Source organism: Toxotes jaculatrix, chromosome 16 (assembly GCF_017976425.1).
Source record: "Toxotes jaculatrix isolate fToxJac2 chromosome 16, fToxJac2.pri, whole genome shotgun sequence".
Classification (NCBI taxonomy): domain Eukaryota; kingdom Metazoa; phylum Chordata; class Actinopteri; family Toxotidae; genus Toxotes; species Toxotes jaculatrix.
The window spans coordinates 19,654,033-19,679,345 of record NC_054409.1 but is presented as its reverse complement, the minus strand read 5'-3'; the positions used below and the strand labels follow the sequence as shown (position 1 = coordinate 19,679,345).

At 42.4% G+C, this 25,313-nt stretch overlaps 1 protein-coding gene across 1 annotated transcript; it reads left to right on the top strand.

Moving 5' to 3' along the window:
• The first annotated feature begins 547 nt into the window (after window positions 1-547).
• On the top strand, window positions 548-25,313 carry pcsk5a (proprotein convertase subtilisin/kexin type 5a). Its single transcript, XM_041059355.1, has 37 exons — window positions 548-866; window positions 2,441-2,545; window positions 3,643-3,819; window positions 3,961-4,104; window positions 4,398-4,474; window positions 4,729-4,817; window positions 4,924-5,096; window positions 5,298-5,504; window positions 7,638-7,738; window positions 7,841-7,944; window positions 8,310-8,430; window positions 8,660-8,848; window positions 9,431-9,567; window positions 9,712-9,834; window positions 11,981-12,083; window positions 12,341-12,531; window positions 12,797-12,881; window positions 13,341-13,444; window positions 13,597-13,735; window positions 13,954-14,069; window positions 14,371-14,473; window positions 14,970-15,106; window positions 15,397-15,597; window positions 15,796-15,864; window positions 16,026-16,068; window positions 16,289-16,431; window positions 16,895-17,095; window positions 18,256-18,339; window positions 18,476-18,674; window positions 19,495-19,709; window positions 20,341-20,583; window positions 21,376-21,612; window positions 21,738-21,915; window positions 22,566-22,783; window positions 23,348-23,448; window positions 23,882-24,077; window positions 24,380-25,313. The coding sequence occupies exons 1-37, from the start codon at window positions 717-719 to the stop codon at window positions 24,865-24,867; spliced, it is 5,691 nt and encodes a 1,896-aa protein (XP_040915289.1). The 5' UTR covers window positions 548-716; the 3' UTR covers window positions 24,868-25,313.

Genomic DNA, 25,313 nt, shown 5'->3' with positions numbered 1-25,313 from the left:
GAACAAGTAGTATAGTTATTCAAGTACTGCAGTAAATGCACGTGATTTTTTTTTTTTTTTTTTTTTTTTTTTTTTTTTTGTATTATGTGCATCGATCACTCAAGATGATAAACAAGACCAACTTTAATGTGATGGTCCCATATTGTTGTCATTAATGTAGCCTATTTATTTGATTTTATTTGTGTATTATTCAAAACATCGGAAACCACGTGGTGTGTGTGTCCCATCCCCTCCATACCGGTAGTCGGTCATTCATTAATGTTCCTCCCTGGTGCTGTTAGTTTATTGTGGAGGCCTAAAAGCTGTTGACAGCTTTTTGTGTTGCTCATATTTATTTAATCAGCAGGGGAAATTAATGTCGGTCTATTTGACCAAAGTGCAACATACAGATGAGGCTGCGCCATAAATAAGGCCATTTTGTTTTGGGCTGTAACTCGAAGGCCGGATCCTTACGAAAGGACACGCCATAGCTGATCCCTGGCTCCCATGTTGAAGCAGTAACTTGATAGCCGCTTGTTCCCGGTGAAGGAGAGCCAAGTCTCCGACAAAGATCCTTCCGTTTCTGCGGAACATCTGATGAAACTTGTTTCACAGTGGATTTCAGCTTTCAGTGAAAACTATGAGAAACACCTGAAGCAGCAGAGCAGACAACGGGGAACACGCATGAAACACCTGGGCACGGTCTAATCCGAGGAAGCCTCTTCACCTGTGCAGTAATGGCGCGTTTTTTGGCGCTGTGGATGGGAACTCTCCTCCAGTTTTGTCATGCAACGATTTACACCAACGACTGGGCGATAAGGATACGAGGAGACCTCGAGTCTGTGAACGGAATAGCAGAGAAATATGGATTCACAAACATGGGTCAGGTACGTGTGATCGAACACCAAACACAAAACATCGACACACCGAGCAATTGGAATTATTGATCTCCATTGTTGTCAGAGCCCTTAATGTGTCAGCTCAGTGTGTAGGCCTTTAGATTAAGAAAACTTCAAATTAGGCTGCATGTAGAGACTTGAGCTACTGCAGTACAAGAAACAAATGAAGACAAGCCACAGGATTTATATTGCCTCAAACCTTAAAAACATTTTTCCCATGTAGCCAATTACCAGACTTTCACAACTGCAATGTCATATAAAACAGCATTACTGCAAATAACCAACTACAGTAAAAACATAAATTGTATTTTATTTGAAATGTTGTGATTAAGTGCAGTAAATACCATTGTGTTTGCAGTTCACTGTCAGCCATCGGCTTGGCAGAAACTAGAGCAATGTTTGTGAAGCTTCTAAATGTTTTTTGATAATATTTAACAGTCATCAGTGTTTGTTATAGCTCCAGTAGATAATTATATCTCAAAAGATTAAAAAAAAAAAGAATAAGCTAATAATCCTGTCTGGTGGAGGTAGTATTAAACTGCTACTGAGATGGTGCAAAATTAAGTTAAAGTATTAATTCATCTTACAGACTTAACGTTTTTTCCAACACTGCTGGAGAACTTTTTAGACCAGAAGTCGGCAGCTGCTCATCTACATTACAAGCCTGTCGAGCTGCCAGAAATCTCATTTTGTTCTCTCATCTCTTGCCTTCATTTCAGCACCCTGACCTCCACCATATAATATTAATTATCCAAACGGTTAAACCCCCGAAGAACTAACATCCAATGCTTTATTGCCATTTCAATTAAGGCCGCAAAGCATTTGTCAGTAGTCATGTTCACGAGAGAAATAAAAGCAGGAATCGAACAGACCAGATTCGTCATTACACCTGCAGAATGACCGAATAAAAACAAAATCAATAAATAATAAAGCAAATAAATAAAACAGAGCGAGTTATAGAGCCCAGGCCCATAAAATTCAACATGTACTCCCTCGGTACAGGTGCTGTAATGAAAGTTGCAGGTCTTGGGTCTTATGTTTCACTGTGGGTGATATGAACCTCAGAGACCCTTTGAAAGTGGGGGGGGGGGGGGAATACTTTGCTTTATAGAGATGAGATCTGAAATCAAAGAGCAAATTTCACAACAGAGACATCAGGGAATAAATTAGAACTGTAATTTATTCTTGTCAGTCACAGGAAATGGGCAACACTTTTTTTATTAAACATGAATGACTCAGAGGTCCTCTTCTTACTGTATATATTTAAAAAAATCTGCTAAAGTCGTGGCATTATGGATACAAATACACACACGCACATACAGTATGTACATGTATAAGGCACACTCACACAAACACATGAGCAGCAGTGTGGCTGAAGTCTTGTGGCTCAGGTTTCCTTTGCCTGAAAAACTATCACAGGTGTAAGGTTGCCGCCTTAATGAAAGACACCAAAGGCAGTTTAATAATTTAACAGCTATTTAGTGCAGTGACGGAGCGGGATGAGCAGCACACCTCCACCTGAAAACAAACTAATTCAGTGCACCTGATGTCTGTTTCACCAGATCGGAGACCTGAAGAGTTATTACAGTTTTCGCCACAACGAGACGGCGGAGCGGTCCACCGTGTCCAACAAAGAGGTGACTGTTAGCGTCGCCAAGGAGACCAAGGTATAGTAATAGGATATGAAGAGAACTGGAAGACTCTGCTGGATTATTAATCAGCTGCACGTCCCCTCCCTACCTCCAGATACAAACACATGAGCGCACACATGTTCGTGCAGTGGCCCCTCCTACACACAGACACACACACACACTCATTCCCTCACATCATGGACCAACACACGCACACACCTACAAAACCTAAAGACGCCAAGAGTCAAAGAAGAACAAAATGCCCAGTATTACACACCACATTTAAATAATAATTTCCCTAAGGGCAAAATCACATTCAAGAGAGAAAACACAAACTTTGTGGGGAAACGCGTTTCAAATACAAAGAATGCTGCTGCAAAATGCTACAGCAGAAGTGATCTGGGACTTTAGGGGGTAAAGGATGGGCTCGATTTGGGTGAGCGTCAACATTACAGATGGACTTTTTCAGAGTGGAAAAAAAAAATCTAATTGACAGTGAGCGCAGTAAAAGATACACATCTAATCTGTAATATATATTGAAAAATGTACTTTTATTGAAATGTGGTCTGAGTGCACAGAGGCAGCACTGTTGTTAAACTGTCCAATAAAACATGTATTTGTAATGTATCCAGCTTTACTCTCAGACAAATTGGCAGCAACAAACATTAGCTGTATTTCAACTCTGAAATGTGACGTATTTCGAAACGCTACGAACAACAGAGCCAGTAGTAAATTATCAAAGAACTCGCCAAGATTAGCTCGCTCTCCCCAAGACAACGGCGCCCATTGACCTGTCGGTATCTAAACACACATTATTTGGATAAACTGACCTTGTGTTCTAAATCTAAATGATTATTTCCGATGTGTGTGATTACCAAAATTTAATAAATTTAAATTTAATACATTAAAGCATCTGTATAACATTGTTATACAGTTTATCCAAATTGAGTCCATCACTCCTTCTAGGCTTTCACTCTTGTGTCTTTGTTTGTTTGTTTGTTTGAAGCGTTTTTGGACTGATCGTCCAACCTACCTACCGACAGACGGACATGGAAGTCCCTAGGGCCGCGCTGCTAACATGGCTAAAAGTACATGTCTACATAAGTGCAAATACTCTGTGTGTTCCTTTTAAGGTGGAATGGCTCCAACAGCAGGTGGTCCAGAGAAGAGCAAAGAGGAACTCGAGAGCAAGTCGCATCTTCTCCATTTCAGACATGAAAACCAATCGCCTCCCTCCTGCCCACCCTCAGTACAGCCACACCCAGACGCTACACTTCAACGACCCGCTGTGGAAGAGCCTGTGGTACATTGTGAGTCAGATCTTTTTTTTTTAACGAAGCTAAAATCTGAAACACAGACACATAGACCCAGACAGACAGAGCCTAAAATAGTCCCTGATTTATTCTTTAACCCCAAAGGCTAAATTGGATGTCCCACTATTTGCTCCACAGCACTGCAGTGATGAATCCAAAGGCTGCCAGTCTTGTATGAACATTGCGGCGGCCTGGAGGAGAGGGTACACAGGGAAGGGTGTGGTAGTGTCTGTCCTAGATGATGGCATTGAGAGAGAGCATCCGGATCTGAAGCCAAATTATGTAAGTGCCCTGGGATGGGACGCTCTTCTCGGGAAGGGGACATTAATCATAAGCAATTTGGCAGAGCTCTTAGTGTAAGAGGGCAGAGCTGAGACAGATATTGCAGGCAGAGCTTTTGGGCCAAAGGTTTGGAAAGGCCGGCTAAGAGTATTGGAATGGACATTAAACGTCTGATCCACTTAACTGTCGAGTGGACTGGTGAATAATGCTCTTTGTGATTTGTCTGATGAAACGGAGACAGATAGCCGCTGGCATCTTGTTATGTGCTGCTACTTACTATCCATCTGATTCAGGATCCTCTCGCCAGCTGTGATGTGAATGGACAAGACCAAGATCCTTCTCCGAATTATTCAGACAATGCTGATAACTAGTGAGCAGTTCTTATTTCTAGATTTGTCTTTGCACCTGTTTTGCAGTTTTCTTTTCCAGTCTTAATTCTAACGTTAATTAATGCATGCTTTTCCCTTCCATTTTTTTTCGGTAATTACATGCATATATGGATAGGCAAATTCCCCAGTCTGAATTCTGTCTTCTCACTGGTTTGATGTAACGGAAATAGCCCGTCTTCTCCTCATGCATATGCATCTAACCTCATGTTCTGATGTTCTCCTCCTTTCTCTGAAGCCATGGGACTCAGTGTGCAGGGATGGTTGTTGCCGCTGCAAATAACTCTCAGTGCACGGTTGGAGTCTCTTTCCATGCGCGGATAGGCGGTGAGTCCATGTGACGGCATGAAACTAGAAGGACTTTTGGAGGTCAGAGTTTGGTGTATACTGGATTCAAACTTTATCTTTTCCCTTCTGTGCCCTTTAACTGCAGGCATCCGTATGCTGGATGGAGATGTGACAGACATCACAGAGGCCCAATCCCTGAGCTTCAGACCACAGTATATTGATATTTACTTAGCCAGCTGGGGGCCAGAAGATGACGGAGCTTCTTTGGAGGGACCTGGGCCTCTGGCTCATCTTGCTTTACAGAACGGCATTAAAACAGTGAGAGAAAGAGAGAGAGAGAAAATTTGTGCGTGAAAGAGAAGGGGGGGGGGATAAAAAGCTTTCTGGCTGTGTGTGTGTGTGTGTTTGTCCTACCTGTGGCTGTATATTTACTTCAAGGGCTTAACACTTTCTCCTTATCGATGTGTAAATATCATTAATAAATTAATCACCTCTGTCTGCTTCCCCAATTAATCTCAGGGCCGGCATGGGAGAGGCTCTGTTTTTGTCTGGGCGTCAGGGAACGGAGGGCAAAGAGGTGACCACTGCTCCTGTGACGGCTACAGCAACAGCATCTACACTATCTCTATCAGTAGCAGCACACGGCGTGGAAGGCAGCCAGATTACCTGGAGCAGTGCCCCTCCACACTGGCGACAGCTTACACTGGAGGGGAGGCAGAGGGGATGGTGAGTAGAGGCTGTGAGAAACATAAGAAGCGTCCTCTATATGGTCATAAAATACCAAAAGGTATATAAAAGTCTTTATGTGCTGAAATGGGTCTGAATGGGTAATGGAAACAGAATTACCAGAATAACCTGGAGAGTCTTTTTAGTCTGTGCACAGCAGGTGAGCTGAATGTGCAAAAATGTGAAACTTGTCTAAAGATAAACCTGCAATTCCACATTTATGAAGATAGATTTTGTGTTAAAATGAAGCTTCTGCTTTTAAGGGCATTTCTACTTTTCCTGTAATGTTTCCCCATAACCCAAGTTACATTGTCCCTGTCAGATTCCTGTCTTGAAAATTATTTGATAATTACACACTCATAAAATGAAACATTATGTTATTCTGCTATGAAATATGTAAATCTGTTGACTTCTTACCATAACTCCTGATAGATACATGACAAGTGAAAAATAAAAGTATTGTACATCAGGTCTGACTATCCGAGAACAGCTGAAACATTGGCTTAAACTGGTAAAACTCCCTTTGCTTTTCCTGCAGAGCTAAATGGAGACTATGCAGAGAATGTGTAGTGTGTTATATTAATTTTGTTGCCTTTAAGACTTTCTCTCTTTGGATAATAAAATTAATACCAAATTTGAAAATCACTTTTACATCCTTTCTGATGATGACATTTGTAACTTAGGCTGAGCGAAGTATTAAAGTCTGTAGCTGTATTTAATTATCACCGCCGTCTTGTCAGCTGCTTAAAGCCAGAAGACACACATTTGGGAAATGAGGTGGAGCCTGGGGGGAGCAGTGTTGGGGGCGAGCAAGCGACAACTTCTGAAGTTGAGTGTGATATTCTGAGACACCTGTCAATCAAGCAAATACGCCCCAGAAACACACTGTGAACTCTCTTCCTGCTGGAACAATAACTTATAAATTCACAAAAACATGAAGAAATGAGATTAGCTAATTAAACCCTATAACCTCCTGTGGAAAATTGTTCTGCCTCTTCAGGGCATTTTCACATTCGCTTTCACAGACTTTAACAGAGTATTTTTGGAGCCTACAGTTCCGTCATGGTAAAAGCCAATAGAGGAGCTGCATTGTGAGAAACTTCCTCATCGACTTCAACATTCAGTCGAGTTGCAGCTTTGCTAATTATACAGGAGGAACCTTTGTAAAACATCCTGAAAACAAAGACTCAGGAGGACTCTGTAGTATGCCAGCATAAGTAGCGTGGCCAAATGAAAGCTTCCTAATGCTGGAAGAATACAGAGATCCTCCTATAGAATATCTAATTACCTGCTTCTCTCTTTTTTTTTTTTTTTTTTTTTTTTGGCCTGAGTGGCTGTAATGTTTGTGTTTTTCATGGCAACCCACCAGTGAACAAAGGCCATAATTATATATAATTGTGTACTGTAGGTGCAAGGCTATTGGAAAACAGTATCAATGAAAAGCAGATTGCACTGAATGTCGTCTCCACATCTTTATGTCTTAAATTGTATCTTTGTCGGGCAAGAAAAAAAAAAATATTTCAATTAATTTGTGTCCAACTTCATGTTATTTGCAGAGGTCACAGGTATATTGAGTGGATATAGAGGACTTCTCTTCTTCTTCCTCATGCTGACTGAGGGGTTTTCCACTTGTGTTTTCTTTTGTTAGTGCAATGAGCATCTGGCCATACTCCACTTTCATTTCATACAAAACCCATTAACTTAATGATTTGTGTTCTTTCAATTAGTTTAATAAACCATTGTTGGTTCTGTCTCTGATTGATCTCATGTGTACCGGGGACTTGAGTGAGCCTGTCACCAATGTCAATTTAATTTCGACTTTTTGAAACACGTGTGTTATGTGACCAGTCTCTTAGTATACAAGGACCATTGTGTGTAATATAATAGTAAAAACGCAAGAGAAAAATTATATTCTGCCAGATAATATGGTATTGGAAAGAAGAAACAGGAATAAGGATAGCCAGTATCCTTGGGAAAATCTTGGTAGACAGATGTGTGTCTTGTACTGATATACTGATCATGTTGCTCAACCCATTTATAAGTCTTGTGTTGCCCACTCCGAGTAAAGAAGAAAAGCTGAGTTCTGGCAGGTAAATGCTGTTAATTATTGAAAAGATCTGGTGTCCTTCACAGGTGACGCTGGGTCCACAGCAGGGTTGTAGCCAGGCTCAGTCAGGGACCTCCCTCTCCTCCTCCATGGCTGCGGGTGTCATCGCTCTCACTTTGGAGGCCAAGTAAGCAGCTCTCCCACTCACAAAATCCATACGTACAGGCGCCATTAAAATATAATCGGCTGCTGAGGGTGTGATGTTCTTCTCTGTTTGACCTTTTCTCAGCCCCTTGCTAACCTGGAGGGACGTGCAGCACATTATCGTCCGAACATCAAAAGCTCATCATCTTATTGCTCCTGACTGGCACGTTAATGGAGCTGGATACAAAGGTATTCCCATCAGATCTCTGCTGAGTTTCCCCCTTAATAACTGTTATTTATTTCAATATTTGCCGGTGGTTTAGAGAACATGAAAAATTGCATAATATCTTTTGAATGCAATCGCCTCGAAACTCATAATAAAGAAGATGGCCAGAGATGGCCGGATAAGCATATTTCTGTAAATGTTCTCTCAGCTCTTTTAAGGGAGACTATAAAACAGCGAGCATGAAACTAATGAGATACTGTGAGCAGAACAGTGATAAACGCCTACAAAGTCCCAGGAGTGTGTGAAGTCTTTTATAAGCTACAGCGCCTTTTATGCCCCAGCTAATGTGGTGTATGTGTGTTTGTGGGGATGTGCGGGCTCCTGTCAGTGAGCCACCTGTATGGCTTTGGCCTGCTGGATGCTGAGAGCATGGTGAAGGAGGCTGAGCGCTGGAAACAAGTCCCCTCACAGCATGAGTGTGTGGAGGAGGCTGCCATCCAGCTGAGCAGGTATCACACCAACCACGCTGCAAGAGATCTCCGCTTTGAGTCAGGGCTTCCCTTGATTCCTCCCCTTTTATCACACTTTTCTTTATTTCTGTTTCAGTTCTCACATGGATTTCTCTCGCACACTTTAATGGGTGTCATTTTCTTTACCGCTCCTTGTTCTCTGCCTCCTCTCTTGTCTCCGCCGCTCACTGTGTCTCTTTCTTCTCGTCCTCTCTCCGTCTCATGACAGAGCTATTCATCCAGGCTCTGTGCTGACGTCTGTGTATGACACTACAGGCTGCTCTACCCGACCCCAGCAGCATGTTGTTTACGTGGAGCATGTCGTTGTCCGCGTTACCATCACTCACAGTCATCGCGGTGACCTTTCTATTACGCTCACATCACCGTCAGGCACCGTGTCGCAGCTGCTAGCTAACAGGTAACTAAAAGCAGTGCTGCATCCAAACTAAAATATTACCCATTTCGTCAAAGACCATTGGAAAAATCTTTTTCAAAGGACTTGGTATCTGGGAAAATTTCTTGCTAAATTAAATTCTGGCAATTTTCTGCTACATTTAGTGTCTTACTTTCAGCAAACCCTGCAATGCCAAAAAGTACGCCACAAATTAAAACATAGCAAGAGTTCAACGAAGTGTTGATAACTAATGAAAGCCCATTGGTGCAAAGTTAAGTCTGCAAATTTGCTCAAGTGATCTCCTTAAAGCTGCTTTATACTTCCAGTATTTATACTTAAATTTTGCTGACAATAGTTGTTCTACTTTTACATAAGTAAAACTTTCAATACAGGATTTTTACTCATAATAGAGCATTTTTACATTGTTGTGTAGCTACATTTACTTTTTGAATAATTCTGCTACTACTACTACTTGTAGCAGTAGCAAAAGCAGCAGCAGTAGTAGTAGTAGTAGTTGTAGTAGTAGTATGAGGGGTGGTGGTGATGGTAGTAGTACAATTAGCAGTAGTAGCAGTAGTATTATGATTATGTAATACTTTGTTTTAGGCCTCTTGACGACTCCACAGAGGGATTTCAGAACTGGGAATTGATGACGACTCACTGCTGGGGGGAGCAGGCGGCAGGGGAATGGACTTTGAAAATCCAGGATACTCCCTCTCAGAAGAGACACAACACCGAACAAGGTCTGCTCTTCCTCCTTTGTAACATCTCAGTATTATGAAACAGACATTAAACTTCAACTGGAGCAGCAGCTAAAATGGAGTCCGGGCCTCGTGGGACAGACCTCTTATCTTGCTCTCTCTCTCTGCCTCTCGGTTGTTTCCCAGGGACGCTAAAGGAGTGGTCCCTGGTGATTTATGGCACCGCAGAGCAGCCGTACCCCGTGCATCGTGAGCGAGCACGATCAGCTGAGAAGCTGATGGATAGTGACCTCACTGAAGAATACAGTGGTGAGTCATGTACTCAGTATCATGCTCTGCTCATCGCAGATTTACAGTGTATGTCACTCCAGGTTTCATTATTTATTTATTTATTTTTTTTCTTTATGGTTACAATCAGTAAGCTCAGTTAAAGTCAGTGAGACACTAAGCAGTTCTATATGAATGAAAATTAATTGCATATTATTAAAGCTGGAGTTCTCTATAATTTTAAATGAAATCGATTTAGTCACTTAGTGAATTTAGCTGAGTGAAAGAGAAATAACTGGCAACCATTATAATAACTGATTAATCATTTCAGTATTATTAAATTATTATTATTTTTTTAAGTGAACTAGTTTGAAAAATGCCAAACATTTTCTGGTTCCATCTTCTCAAATTAGAGCATTGTCTGCTTTTCTTTGTCAAGTATCATTATAATTTGAAAAAGATGTCACCTCGGGCTCTGGCAAGTTACAGTGGGTTTTCTTTTTTTTATTTACATGTCATAGGGTAAGTGATTAATTGGGAAAAATTAATTATTATAGTCAATAATAAAAATAATAGTTAGTTGCAACCCAGACAAACACAAATGTACCCAGGCATTTATGTAAAAATTGTAATAAACATCACTCACTTATAATATAAATATGTCATAAAACCTTCTACATTATTTATCAGAAAATGAAACCAATGAACAATGACTTGGATAGCAACTCACTGTATAAAGGGTGAGGTTATATTTACTTATCCATATACAGTGCCAAGAAAAAATAATTGAACCCTCTGGAATTACACTCTCTCTTTTACCTAATAACACACACATCATTGTACTTGTCTCGTTCATATTGAACATATCGTTCAAACATTCACAGTGTAGGTTGTTAAAAATATGTGAATCTCAAGGCTGATGACATCAGCAAACGTTAACTGGAGTCAGGAGTTAGCAAAGCTGGAGTCCAATCAATGAAACCAGACTGGAGGTGTAGGTCAGAGCTGCTTTGATTTGATTCATTAAAAAAAAAGAAAACAAAAAAAATACCTCTCAAACATTTTTTGTTTTCTATTCACATGACCACAAGGCACATCTGCTAATGTGAACCATGTAACAAGAACAGAGATCTCAAAAGACGTAAGATAAAGAAATACAAAATAATCTCAAAGAGTTTAGATTTAGATTCATCAGTCCACAGTTGGACAAATTTGAAATTAGATGATTTGGTATTGTGACTATTGATGTAAGGCACAACACAGAAATCTCACTGAGGTGCAAAAGAAACCCAAAGTAACAGCTAAAAGCTTGAAGGAATCCTGTTAAAATTTTTGTTCATGAGTCTGTTCACAAATCACGGTGCATATTTGTGCAGGACAGGACGGAGGATGCTGTTGCTCTCCAACAAAGAAACATCACTGCGTGCCTGAAGTTTGCCAAAGAGCAACTTGACTCTCCACAATGTTCCTGGCAACCATTTTGTAGACTGATAAAACTTTGTTTGGGATGAACATGTAACACTGTGGTTTGAAAAGGGCGAAACATACTAACACAAAAACATCATCCCAGTAGGGAAGTGCAATGATTAGGAGCTGCTTCGCTGCCTCTGGGTTTGGACAGCTCTCTGTCATCGAGGGGAAAATGAATTCCCAAGTTTATCAAGATATCTTACGGGATAATTTCAGGGTCACTGAAGCTCGGTAGACGTTGGATGATGCAGCAGGTAAATGACCCTTAATGCTGAGGTCAGTCCACTACAGAATGACAACAAACAAAGAAAATCCACCTTTTGGAGTGGCTCAGTCAGAGCCCAGACCTTAACCCAACAGAGATGCTTTGGAATGACCTTAAGAGAGCCGTTCACTCCAGACATCCTAAGAACATAGTTTTTCCTCCAGCACTGTGAATGTTTAAAGAGTGTGTTCAGTAAAGACACAAAAGCATTGTATGTGTGTTATTAGTGTAGAAACATTGTTTTAACCAGCATCAGTATCTACATCCTCCCACTTTTCCCATCCCAGCTTAACCAATATCCCCACCCTTCTCTTCTGTCTTACGCACATTTACAACATCTTCTAAATTCTTCATGCAGTTTTTATCTAAATGTGGAGCTGTATCAGCAGTTTAAATAACTTCTCTGTTGTTGCCATGATGGGGCAGTGACTTTGCGAGTATTTGCCCTCCCAGGACCCTGTGACCCAGAATGCAGTGACGATGGTTGTGAGGGGCCTGGCCCGCAGCAGTGTGTCACGTGCTCACACTTTTTTCTCAAGTTCAAGAACAACACAAGGTTAGCATGATCACTGTTAGTAGATCCAGAAAGCAGTGTACTGTATGTGTTGATACTGTTTCTGCAAAGCTTACTGCAAATGAAAATAATGAGATGCTGATTGGGCACATTAGGGCAAATTGTTAACTGTTATATGAGAATGATTTCACATTTATGACTGTGAAAATGGACCTGGAATGTCATTTTCTCCACTCCCACTCATTTAGAGAGTTATAGCGCTTGTCCTCTGTGCGCTTTGGTCCGTGTCTGTCCAATAGGATGTGTGTATCGGAATGTCCCAGGGGATTCTGGGGTGACCGCCGGCGTTGTAAGAGGTGCTACTCCTCCTGTGAGAGCTGCACCGGGAGCCGCAGTGACCAGTGCACTTCCTGTCAACCTGGGTATCACCTGACTGAGGGGACCAACACCTGCACAGCCATCTGTGCGGATAACCACTACCTCGACCATGGTTGGATTTCTGGCTTTCAAACCTTTGTGAATTTGCTATGAGTGTTTTGACATATTTTTTTGTAATTATACTTAACAAGACAGAAGGAATATCCCCGAGTGAACCCTCATGGATTCATGGTTTATAGAGGAGCTGTTTGGAGACAGCTGCATATGAGCCTGCTAATGAATAGTCAGTTGATGTAACTGCAGTTGAGGGGTGTGTGAGTGAGATTGATTAATCACAGTGATGTGTGCTCCATGTGTATTGTTTGATTTCCCCACAGATGCAAACATGTGCAGAAAATGCAGTGAAAACTGCTTGAAGTGCACCTCCTACAGCATCTGCACAGAATGCAGACCAGACACAAGGTGAAGCAAACTCTCTGATGATTCTTGAATTAACTGATCGGCAAACACTGCTCCTTCTCCTGCAGCCACCGACCATACTGATTCCTTCTGGTGCACGTGCCCTCCGAGGCATCGTAACAATTAGAAAAGGTTACAGTATTTTAAACTCCGCATTAAAAAGAAAACAGTGCGTCATCCTTCCCTTTTTACACACAGCTCAAAAAAGAAAAAATGCCTCTTGATTTCCATTTGCAACATCATCACAGGAAAGGACAAAACATCTCTGACAAATTCACCATATTGTTGAGTTAGAAGCTTCCGGAATACAGTGTTCACTGACTCAGTTCACCAAGTGCTTGTGGTGGTGTGCTGTGGGTTGGAAAACTGAGCCTGCAGTCCAAAGGCAGTGAGTCATCGTCACGGTGTCACATGATTGGCTGTGAGTGTCACGGTGCCACATGCTCTCTCCGCCCTCTCCAGTCTGCAGGGGAATCGGTGCCAGCGGAGCTGCGCGGCTGGGTTCTACCACGACGAGCAGGAAGGCACATGCAAGCCCTGTCACAAGGCCTGCGCTACCTGTGCAGGTGAGAACAGAGCTCGAGGGTCATGAACTGTATGAAAACTTTTCTCTAAATGTCACTAAAATACGTGACATGGGACTGTTGTTGTTTTCACTCCTCCTTTGTGTCCTTTGTCGGTTTAAAAACATGTTTGCCTCTGGCTCATGCGGCATCAGGTGCAGGTGTGGAAGCATGCAACCACTGTGCAGAAGGCTACTTGATGGAGGAGTGGAGGTGTGTGTCCTCCTGCAGTGCTGGCTTCTACGCCACAGAGCCAAACCCAGAGATAGCTGATGGGCACAGGATATGTAGGAGGTGAGTTCACTGGTGTGTGTTCAGGTGTGGGTGGTTTGTTTATCTGCTGATGGCAGGCCTTATTCTGGCGGTTGGCTTCTCTGTGTGTATGTGTCTGTGTGTTTGTGCTTGTTTTCACACTTGTGTTATGTGTCTGTATGGGCGTAGTGTTTTTTTCGTGGTCAGTATGTGTGTTTACGTGTTTATGTGTACATGTGTCTCCATGCTCTACTCTTCAGGTGTGACGCCAGCTGTCTCACCTGTGTGGGGCCGAGCCGAGGGGACTGCAGCAGCTGTTCCAGTGGTCACAGCCTGCAGGAGGGAGTGTGTGTTGTTAGCACTGTGTGTGCAGACGGTCAGTCAACCCTCTTCGTCATAGATAAATAAAATGCACCCTTGACATAAAGGCTTTTTAATTGGCATTTTTTATGCAAACACGTGTGTGTGTGTGTGTGTTTGTGTACATATATGTATTTATACATATATGCAATGTGAGTCAGCCATAAGTCTGCCGTGTTTATTTGTAAAAATGAACGGTGCGGAGCTATGTGGTGTATATGTGGCTTCTTCGGCATCTGACATTAAGCCCACCTCTACGCCTCAGATGGTTATTCACTTCTGAGTCAGCACCGTTCTCTTGCTGTTTCTCTTTTCAGGAGAGTACCAGGACAGTAACGGGAAGTGCCACGCGTGCGATGCAACGTGTCTGAAGTGCACAGGGCCGCAGAGCGAAGACTGCATCAGCTGTGTTTCTTCACGGTGAGTTGGACTTGACTTTTAAGTTTAGGGTCAGAGGGGAAATGAACACATCCTGTTTCCCTGAGTTAAAAAAAAAAAAAGTTACACCATGATGTGTAAAAAAAATATTTCACAGATGGGAATCAGGTACTGATCATTTCTGTATAAATATTGAACTGTCTATGCCAAACATTCTCTGATTCCAGCTTCTCAAATGAGAAGATTTCTTGCTCTTCTTTTGTCATGAGTCATTATAAACTGAATATTTTTGGCTTTTGAACTTTTGGTCAAACAAAACAAGATATTTGAAGATGTCACCTCGGGCTCTGACAAGTTGCAGCGAACATTTTCAAGACACAATGATTGATTGAAAAATTGAAAAAAATAATCGTCTTTTGAAAGAAATGGTCTTTCAAAAGAAAATTTCAAAAGACAGTAATTTACTGTTCACATATGTTGATTTTGTGGTGTTTCCAGCTGAAAAAATAAAATGGTTCTGATGTTGTTGTCGGTGCAGGGCTCTGGATGAGGGCCGCTGCGTGGAGGAGTGCTCCAAGGGCAAGTACCAGTCAGGTGGCCAGTGTCACCTGTGTGACCACACGTGTGCCACCTGTGTGGATGCAGGGCCTGCCAACTGTAATAGTTGTGATACTGGTGAGGACTAAACAAGTAAATCAGGTTCTGTGCGTGCAGTGTGTAAGAGAGAGAAGCTGAGAGAGACAAAGCAATGGTGAACTTTAGTAGAACTGTTTTTATTGATTATTATGATTTCCTGACTATAACTTCACATATTGTTGACCGCATGCATCAGATGTTGCTGTAGGAAACAGGGAATAGAAACTTGAACCGAACATGATCATGACCAGGAAGTTGTACAAACCAAGGTTCAACCAGAGATCAACATCTAATCGCTTCATGCTGCGATTTGCTGTTTTTCCCTCCAGATAAGTTTGGAATGGAGCGTTACTTGTACAAAGGCCAGTGTCTGGATGCCTGTCCTGAGACCTTCTACCACACCAAGGAGAGGAGCTGTGAGCCGTGCTCGGACCACTGCCGGCTCTGCACAAGCCCCACCCACTGCCTGAAGTGCAACTCCTCCTACTACGTCTCTGATGGGGCATGTGCGAAGCTGGAGTGTGGAGAAGGTGAGCCGTGTCACCGTGTTATTTATGAGCTGGTTTCCTTATATCTTTTGTGTCACACGGAGACACTCCGTCAAAGGCGACCTTGAGAAGCATCATCTAGCACCTGTCCTCCCTCCGCGCTTTCTTCTTCTCCTTTTTCTGATTGTTTCTCTCACTGTATCTTTTCTCCACACACTTAATGATTTCCTCTTTTCCCAGGGGAGGTGGAGGATCCAGATTACGACGACTGCATGGCCTGTGAGGAGGGCTGCAGCAAGTGTGTCTTGTGTGAGTCAGGGCTCAGCAGCCATAATACATTTTTCCCAAAAATGAACACTGCCCTGCAGTAGACAGAACTTTCCTCCCAGTGTGTTGGCAGTCATATTCAAGGGTTTTTCCTGGTAGTTCCTTTTTAAAACGAGAGCTGAGTTTTTGTCTGCTTTTAACAGATAACCCCAGGCATTGTCTGTCCTGCACTGAGGGCTTTTACAAGTAAGGCTGTGTGCCTCGCTGTCGCCATGTGTGATCTCGCCTCTCTGCACTTGCTCTGCTTTTCAGTTCACTGCTGTACTTGAATGAAAAGGCCCTTTTTGCTGTGGAAGTAGAGTGGATTTGTGTGTGTGTGTGTGTGTGTGTGTGTGTGTGTGTGTGTGTGTGTGTGTGTGTCAGAGAAAGGGAAACCACAGGTATCAACTGCTGTTTTTGTTATCAGCTTTCAGGATGGCTGCTACAAAAACTGCCCAGCTAAGACGTACAGCGTGGAAGAGGAGATGACCTGCATCCCGTGTGATGAAAACTGTGTGAGCTGTGATGAACATGAGTGCTACTGGTGTGAGACCGACCTCTTCTTATCAGGTAAAACTCCCCCACTGGTTCAGGACATCAAGTCATGAAGTATTATTTACAGTGGTGGAAAAAGTCTTCAGAGAAGTATAGAGTATTCCATTCATTTAGTACTGCACTGCTATGATATAGAAATGAGGAGTAGACTACAGAGGTCTGATAAGCTCACTTCTTTCTAACTGCACAGCCTCAGATTTTTTCAAGACTAAAGACTTGTAGTCCTCAGATCCACCTGATTAATCAGACTTCACGCAGCTCCATCTGGAGCCACAAAAGGCTCTATACAACTTTTTTTTTCACATAGACATTAGTATTCCTCAAGATGTGTTAATAGCCTCTGATGTGTAAAATCAGTGGGGGTGTCCTTTAAGTGAAGTACAAATACCCAAAAGTGTGAACGTGCCCAGCTAAGTGGGTCATGTACAATGTTGATCTCAAGGGAAAAAAAAGAGAAACGTCTCCTTTTTATACCCAGAGGGTAGGTGTGTATCGGAGTGTCCCGATGGTTTCTATGGCGACGAAGACACCAACGACTGTGAGGAGTGTCACTCAGACTGTGTGACATGTAGCGGCCCGGAGGACAATGACTGCCTGTCGTGCGAGGAGGGGATGACGCTAGAAAATGGAGTGTGTGTGTCTGACCATGAGGTCTGTCCCATTAAGACCTTTCGCACCGGTGAGACTAATACTTTAGTATTCCACTAATCCAGCTGTCTGCCCATAATGAATCAGGGATTTGGGCACTTTCACAGGGGCAGAAAAGAAATCTTGGAGGGTAATTGGTCTGTGTGCCACCGTCCCTGAACCCTGTACCAACTTAAGTACTCAAAACAGACAGAACTGCTGATACGGACTTTGAAATAATTGATTGTATATGCTGAACATTTAGTTCCCCCCAAGAATAAGTTGGATAGACCTTAAAACAACATATGGTAATTAGTGGGAGGCAAGACATCTTAATTATAGGAACTAAAATAACTCTGAGAAAAGTACATAGGTTAACTCAAAGGTTGAAAATGAACAAGCAGAAGTAAAGTTATTCTTAAACTTTGAATCTCAGCAACCACAAAACCTTGGATTAAAGCCTCAAACCTTCGCACAAAATTGCCAGTTTAGAAAATACTAGTATATTTTTTTTCTTTTTTGAAAGTTCACGTTGTACAACATTTTGGGAAAAGCTTTTTTGTCCCGAGTTAGATGATAAGATCGATACCTCATGTCAGTACTCTGAATATGAAGATAAAGCTTGCAGTCAATTAGCTTAGCTTAGCACAAAGACTGGAAGCAAATGGAAATGGCTAGCTTAGGTGAGTTCAAAAGAAAAAAACACAAATTAACCAACAACTCTAAAGTTCACTAATTAACACGCTTTGTTTTATAGTACATAATCCTTTCATAAAACCACAACTTGTCATTTTAACATTTCAATTTGTGTCCAGATTGAACAAACAAGATATAACATTGCACACTGCTGAGGTTTAGAGGTGCTGGTTGACAGATTTTTTTTTTTTTTAACTCTCGACATAGCCATGCTAGCTGTTTCCTCCTGTTCTAGTCTTTAGGTTAAGCTGAAAAGCTGTTCATCAGACTGTCTGCAAGTGTGTGACAAACCATGGATTATATAAATTAGACAACTAGCAGAAATTTCTCCAATATAGTTTTCAGTACCTCTTATTTTTTCTGGCCTTATAAGTCACTAAGGAGGATGAAAGAAGTTTGAATTTTCAATGTTCTTCCCTTAACCAATTTTATTTAATACTTAAAGTAACTGAAATTTTCAGGTTCCATCTGTTGGTCAGGACATTTTTAACATTCGCTGTGTTGTTTTCCCTCCAGATGATGGAGAGTGCAAGGACTGCCACCCATCCTGTGAGTCCTGCACTGGAGAGGAGAAAAACCAGTGTACGAAATGTGCAAAAGGTCTGTAAGTCACTCATGTAGAAAAGATGTTTGTAGGCTGTCAGACCTGCAGCAGTAGTTTCTTATTTTCATGGCTATACCATGAGATATCCAGGTCTTTCGCAGTGATGATGTTTACTTTTTCTTCCTCCTCCAGGGCAGTTTTTGACCACACAGCAAACATGTGTGTCAAGGTGTCCGGGGGGTTTCTTTGCCAGTCGGCTGAGCGGTGTGTGTGAGGCTTGCCCTCCCGGCTGTTTGCAGTGTGTGGACACTCAGCACTGCACCCGCTGTCAGAGCACTCGCAAAGCTCAGTTATTCCTGCAGGATGGACAATGTGTCCAGCAGTGTGTCAGGTCAGGAGTCAGTCCTATCGCAGCTTGTTTTTTGGCTTATATTTAAGTGTATTTACACGCTTTTTATATACTGGGGAAACTCAAAATTGATTATTCTCAGTTTGTAAATACTAACCCTGCTGGCAAACCCATGTTGAAATCACATCTTTTGAACATCAGGCCAGATGTTTGAGACACGTCCTCTGAGGAGCCAAAAATAAAACGTCAGAAGATGTGTTTACTGGCCATGATTTTCATGTTTCCTGCTCGATGTTTATGCCATTAAATTGTGAAATCCTTGACACTGAAAGAGCATCTCATCCTTGCTGAAGAGATCCTTGAAGATTCATTAGCACTGAGATGACCATTTTAACCTTTTGGCCATGAGGGCTTTATTTTTTTTTATTTCTTTTATCAAGCAGCTTTTTAGCAGTGCTTAAGTACGACACGATTGTCTGGATAAATTATTAGTTGTCCTCTGCAGAGTGGAGCAGAGAGCAGAGCGGAGCAAAATGTCAGTCCTGTTGTTTACCCCAGCAGCAGCAAACACATTCATGACAGCTTATTTAATTTTTTTTTTCCACATAGCAAAAAAATGAAGGAAACAAAAAACATTCAATCCAGCTTGGCACGTATAACAGTGAAAACTATTGGTCTAAAGTAGGAATCTGAAAGAAATGCATCTATTCAGTGACACTTTTAATTTATATTCATTATGTTGTGTAGTTGATGTGGTTTCAACAGAATATAGAGAAGGATGCAGATGTTATGTGCTTAGGTTCAGTGTACTGTCTTGTGTCTGTGCATGTGTTTCCGCTGATGTCTGTTTGGCTTTCAACAGGGGTTATCCTGCAGGCCAGGTGTGTCGTAGCTGTGCAGCAGGCTGCGCGTCCTGTGGGAGAAACGCCACTCACTGTCTCAGCTGTGAAGAACCTCTCATCCTACACAAGCACCAGTGTGTGGAAGAGTGTCCTCCAGCGCACACTGTCCGGGACAGGGAGTGCCAGCACTGCCCCTCAGCCTGTCAGGAGTGCAGCCCACTCGGAAAGTGCACAGGTACTGAAACAGAATGCAAACCAGGAGTCAGCTGTTAGAGCTCGTTCAGTCTAAACCACAATGTGCTTTTACCTCTCTGTATTCCTCTTTGGATAGAATTATTATTACCAGCAACTGTAAACATGGTTTCATTGTTGACAATGTTGTTCAGCTGGTTGGTCCACCACTTTGATCCGAACTAGCACGTTTGCATAAATTTTGCTCAGATATCCATGGTTGCCATACTGTGTATCTTAGTAACTTTGGAAATCCCAAACACATCCATGGACTTTCCGTTTAGCGCCACCATGAGGTTGACATTTTGTTTTTTTTATGAAAAATTGCTAAAATTATTTTAATGAATTGCTATAAAATTTGGTTCACATGTCCTTGTTCCTCACAGGATGAAGTGTAATTACAGTGTACGAAATACAGTTTGAAAGAGGTTGTTTGTAGTGATCAGGATAAGAGACTCACCTCTCTTAAGTCTGTTTTTTTTTCTTCTCATTTTTTGCCAAGTGAAATCCATCCCTAACAGAGACAGAGAGCTTTTTTCTTTCTCTTGCATTCCTCTCTAAGGCTGGAAGTATAGTTCCACTGAGTTGTACTGAATTGTTCTTCCATTCAGCGCTAAAAGCTGCTCTTTGTGCAGGCTGTGAGGAGTATCACTTTCTCCATGAGGGCCTGTGTGTACTAGACTGTCCCGAGAGGTTCTTTGAGGACAAAGAGCGAGAGGAGTGTTCGCGTTGCCACCCGGACTGCGCTTTGTGTGACGGACCGAGCAACAATGACTGTGATGCCTGTGTGGACCCTGAGGCCACCCTGCACAACGGGGCGTGTCTGGTTGCCTGCTCCTCCCATACCTACAGGGACACTATAACTGGAGAATGTAAAGGTACAACAGAAAAGATGCAGGGAGGGTCACCCAAACAAAAGAATGCACTCACTTTGATCAAAACTAAGTTGAAACACATTTATTTTGTTCATTTTATTTGACTTATTTTTCATTATACATTCAGAACTCCTGTGTTTTAAGGGATTAAATCTCAGAGATGCCCCATTTATCCTGACACAATTCTCTCCTCTGGCTCATGCAACACTTTCTGTCCTGTAGAGCGTCCTTCATGCATTTTCTCAGTTGCAGTATATTCTCTACTATGCCTGAGTGTGTTTCCTGACTTTAGCTCAGACTAAAATAGCAACGCTTTTCAGACAGTTAACAGGCAGCTGTCAAACCTTGAAAACAGAACAGCAATGCCAAAGACAGTTCCCTAGAGAAAGACACACCGCTGTGGTTTTTGTTATTCAAAAACAGAGAGGATGGTGTGTTTCTCCCAGGAAAATGTTGTAGGCGATGCCCACTTTTGTTGCTACTTACAGTAGCTGCCAGCAGCAAGACATTTTAAAGGAAGTACTGCAAAATGGACAGTGGGTGATTTTTAATGTTTATTTTCACATGAAGTGCCGCAGGAAGAGTTTTCACAGACCAATAGATGAAAACTGCCAGGTGATATGTATTACTGCTGAAAAAGTAATGAATTATTCAAACCTTTGACCTAATATGGCAGATTAACTATTACCTTATTGGATATCAGATAGATATCAAGGGGAATCATATTGATTCTCCTTCATGCTTCACTGCAGCTGTGACAGGTTGAATCAGTTACTCTTTTACTTGTGTTTCCAGACTGTGACGTAGCTTGTCTCACCTGCTTCGGGCCCCACGCCAGTACCTGCACCAGTTGCAGAGAGGGTCAGAGGCTGGAGGGCCACGGTCATTGTGTGCCGTTAGCCAACAAGTGCTTGCCTCGGCAGTATGCAGACCAGAACGGGGAGTGCCATCCGTGTCACAAATACTGCCACGGGTGTTCAGGTCCCGGAAAAACCCACTGTCTGAGCTGCAACCAGAAACATCTCCTGCTCAGTGAGTCGAGTTTGGTCTTTGTGAGCCTGGTGAATTCTCTGAAATCTGCATGTCCTGTCCAAAGCTTTTAAGGCATCTGTGGCTTGTTTGTGTAGCTGCATGATCGTTTGTGTTTGTTGGTGCAGACGGCACCTGTGTGGATGAATGCCCAGCAGGCTACTATGAGGACGAGTCGGGGCAGGAATGTGAGCCTTGCTACCCTTCCTGTGAAACCTGCGTTGGAAGACACAGCCACGAGTGTCTCACCTGCAAAGCCCACCTATTTCGAGAGGGCAAAGAGTGTGTGGAGACCTGCCAGCACAGGTAGTTTAACCTGCTCACCATCCAGCTGTGCCGCTCATCCATCATATTAAGAGTGGCCACACAGTGTTGTCTTTAATAAAAGCTCAGCCCAGTCACTTATTGTCACTGTGGACACTAAACCATTGCTTTACTTTAGCTCACTGGACAGGGGTGCAGTTTGGAGACACAAGCTTAATTTAGCCTGAGATTTAAATAGACCTTCATGTGGTCTGTAAAATGCTAATTAGACTTGATTTTATTTGGGGTGCAGTAATTGAGATTGTTAAATTAACGTGCTGTTAAATTGATGTGCAGTTAAATGCTCAAGAAAAAAAGAAGGGACACAAAGGCTATTTATTCCTGTGATGCGCTTCCCTCATACTTTCAGAGCTGCGTGAGACCAATGCAGCATATAGCAAAAGAGAAAATAGCACTTTAACTTTATAATGCAGAACCTGTGTCTCACTTTCTGTAATGGTTTGAAGTGTTTTGTTATGGCTTCATCCCCTCTGTCATGGTGTCGTGGTCTATGTCATGTCTGAGTAGTTATGGTTGTGTATGTGACTTAGTGACTATGGAGAGGAATTTCCTTTGAGGACAAACAAAGCTCTAATCTCATCTCATTTAATTGAATCTAATCTATCATAACTTTCTCACCATCTATCTGTTAGTCACTATGGAAACACGGGCTCCAGGATGTGTGAGAAATGTGACCCGAGTTGCGGCGAGTGCATCGGGGGCGGGGAGGACAGCTGCCTGAGCTGTGCCCTGGGTCTCATCTACATGCGGAAAGAAGGCCGTTGCCTCCTTTTGTGCCCTGAGGGATACTACCACGACGCTGTGCACAGGACCTGCGAGCCCTGCCACGCCAGCTGCAGAACATGCTCAGGTACAAGCGTCCACTCAGCAGCAATTTAATGTCATGCAGATAAGGTGATGAGATATTGATGCAGCTGTTTTTTCCACAGACTGCAGAGGTAAAAGTGGTGGAGAGCTTGTGTGCTGTGTACCAGTCATAGTGATGGTTTATGTGTACTGTACATCATATAAAGGGATGTTCATTAAAATAATATTAAGAGAAGAATGTAAACAATACAACTGTTTATCTGCTCTAAAATCGAAGAACAAGGCCATTGATTCCTACTTAAATCTTCGAAATCGAGTCATAAATATATGTTCTTTTTAGTTTTTAGAAGTTGTTCTTATGTTTTTTTTTTAAAGTTGTTTAACACTTCCCCTAAAAGCTGGGAATTATAGATGTTGGCAAATGACTCAAGCAGGAGTGAATTGTGTATTTGTTAGGGACTATTTCAGTCCACGTTCGTATCCGTTTTTTTTTGGACAATAAAGCAACAGTTCATTGTTGGTTTTGACATTTTCGTGAGATTTGTTGACAGTAAGAATAATGCAGAAGATCTCCAGACTTACCCTTTAGGTTCTCATGTATCTGCAGGAAAAGATTCCCGTTCCTGTGACTCATGCTACGCTGGATACCTGCTCTCAGATGGAATGTGTGAGTCCATGTGCGACATAGACCAGTATCCTGTAATGAAGGTAACAACGCCTTTCCAGGTTTTAATTTCACAAATATTAACTTTTTATAAAAAATTTTCACCCTGTCCTTGCCTCACCAAAAATAATTGCTACTAATGTTTTGGCCCCAGGTATCATATAATGTAATTCAGACTGACTTATTACTCCACCAGGAGAAATCTCAAACAGCAGAGTGAAAATTATTACTGTGTAATGATTTCGAAATAAATCTTCTGGCTCATGCTGTGAGGCAACCTGCTGAAACTGTCTGACATATTAATTGATTGAGCTGAGAGGCAGTGCATCACTTATGTTCACTCCTGTAAGTTTTGTGTATCTTTGAAAACAAAGAATCAGGAGTCACGATGTAAAAACGCAGCAGCTCTGTGTCTGGGTGTGTAGGCTTTTCACTGTCAGAGATTCACGGTCAGTCTTTTCTCCTGTCCCTCATCAGAGTTTAGGCCACGCTTGTGAAGACTGCGACAGCTCCTGTCTGGAGTGTCAGGGGCCCGGTCCAGCCAACTGCACCATGTGTCCTGCTCAGGCCATCTTAGAAGCTGGAGGGCGCTGTCTGCTTTGTTGCCGCCACGAGGAAGCGGAAGACGCCACAGCGCAGCAGCAAGACTGTTGTAACTGCACTGAGACACGAGGTAGGCTGTAGGTTTGTTTTGCTTGTTGAATGAAACCGGAGGAGAATGGAGAGGCACATGGCACAGTTTGAAGTGTCAGATCTTTTTACTGGTACTAATAGGCTTTGTGAGGTCAACACTTACATTCACTTTTATCAGTAAAAAATAACTAGGACTCACTTAATCAGTGGAGTGCCAGCTAGTCAGTTAATCATCTAATCATTTTAGTGCTGATAAATACTTTAATATCTTTCTATTTAGACAGGACGGTAGAGTAACTAATACATTAGTGTCTAAATTTCATGCCTCTGGGCCATTTCTAGGAGAGTGTGTCCTCAGTACCAACTTGGCGTTTACAAATGATGAGGAAGATGAGGCCAGAGGTAACCTGACTGTCTTCATCATCGCCTGCATCCTGCTGGTGCTGGGACTGGTGGCTGTGGTCTTGCTCATCAGACACTCCCGCTCCAAAAGCGCACCCCCGGACATCCCACCTCGTGGCTATGAGAAGCTGGGCTCTGGCGGGGGATACGGAGGCGGCAGCAGATATGGAGGCTACAGTTCTGCTTCTTCTGCATCCTACAGCGGCCGCGCCGGCTCCTCCGGCGGCCGCTTCCAGGAGGCTCAGTTAGTTGACATTGGTGAACGTCGCTCGGGGAGTAAGGATGATGACGACGATGACGATGAAGATGAGGACATTGTTTACATGGGCCAGGATGGTACCGTGTACAGGAAGTTCCGGTACGGACAACTAGGAGAGGACAACGATGACGAGCTGGAGTACGATGATGAGAGCTACACGTTCCGGTGAAGTAGAATCATTTCTCTTAAAAAAACATTTCTTCTTTCTCCTCTGGACTCCTCTCTCCTTTATTCCTCCTTCTGTGCTGTTTATCTCCTCCTGCCCTGAGGGACAGACCCATTTATCCTTTGCTGAATATGACTTGAACTAAATGAGACATGAGAAGCTATTTATAATGAGTTGTAGTTTACAACTGTTATCCATTCACTAAACGAAATGAGCTGCAGAAAATTCCATGTCGTTTAACATTCTTAAGGACTTTTAACATAATGAAGCTTGATTTTCTAGACTTTGTTTGGAGTATGATGACCTCCCGTGTATAACATAATTTATCATGGGCATTTACTAGTTTTAACAGTTTCATTAATTGTATTCATCTCTTCATTAATTGTTGTGTTGTTGGATTAGCATTTTAAATTTGATTAATCCCAGTATTTCTTAAGCTTCTCCATATT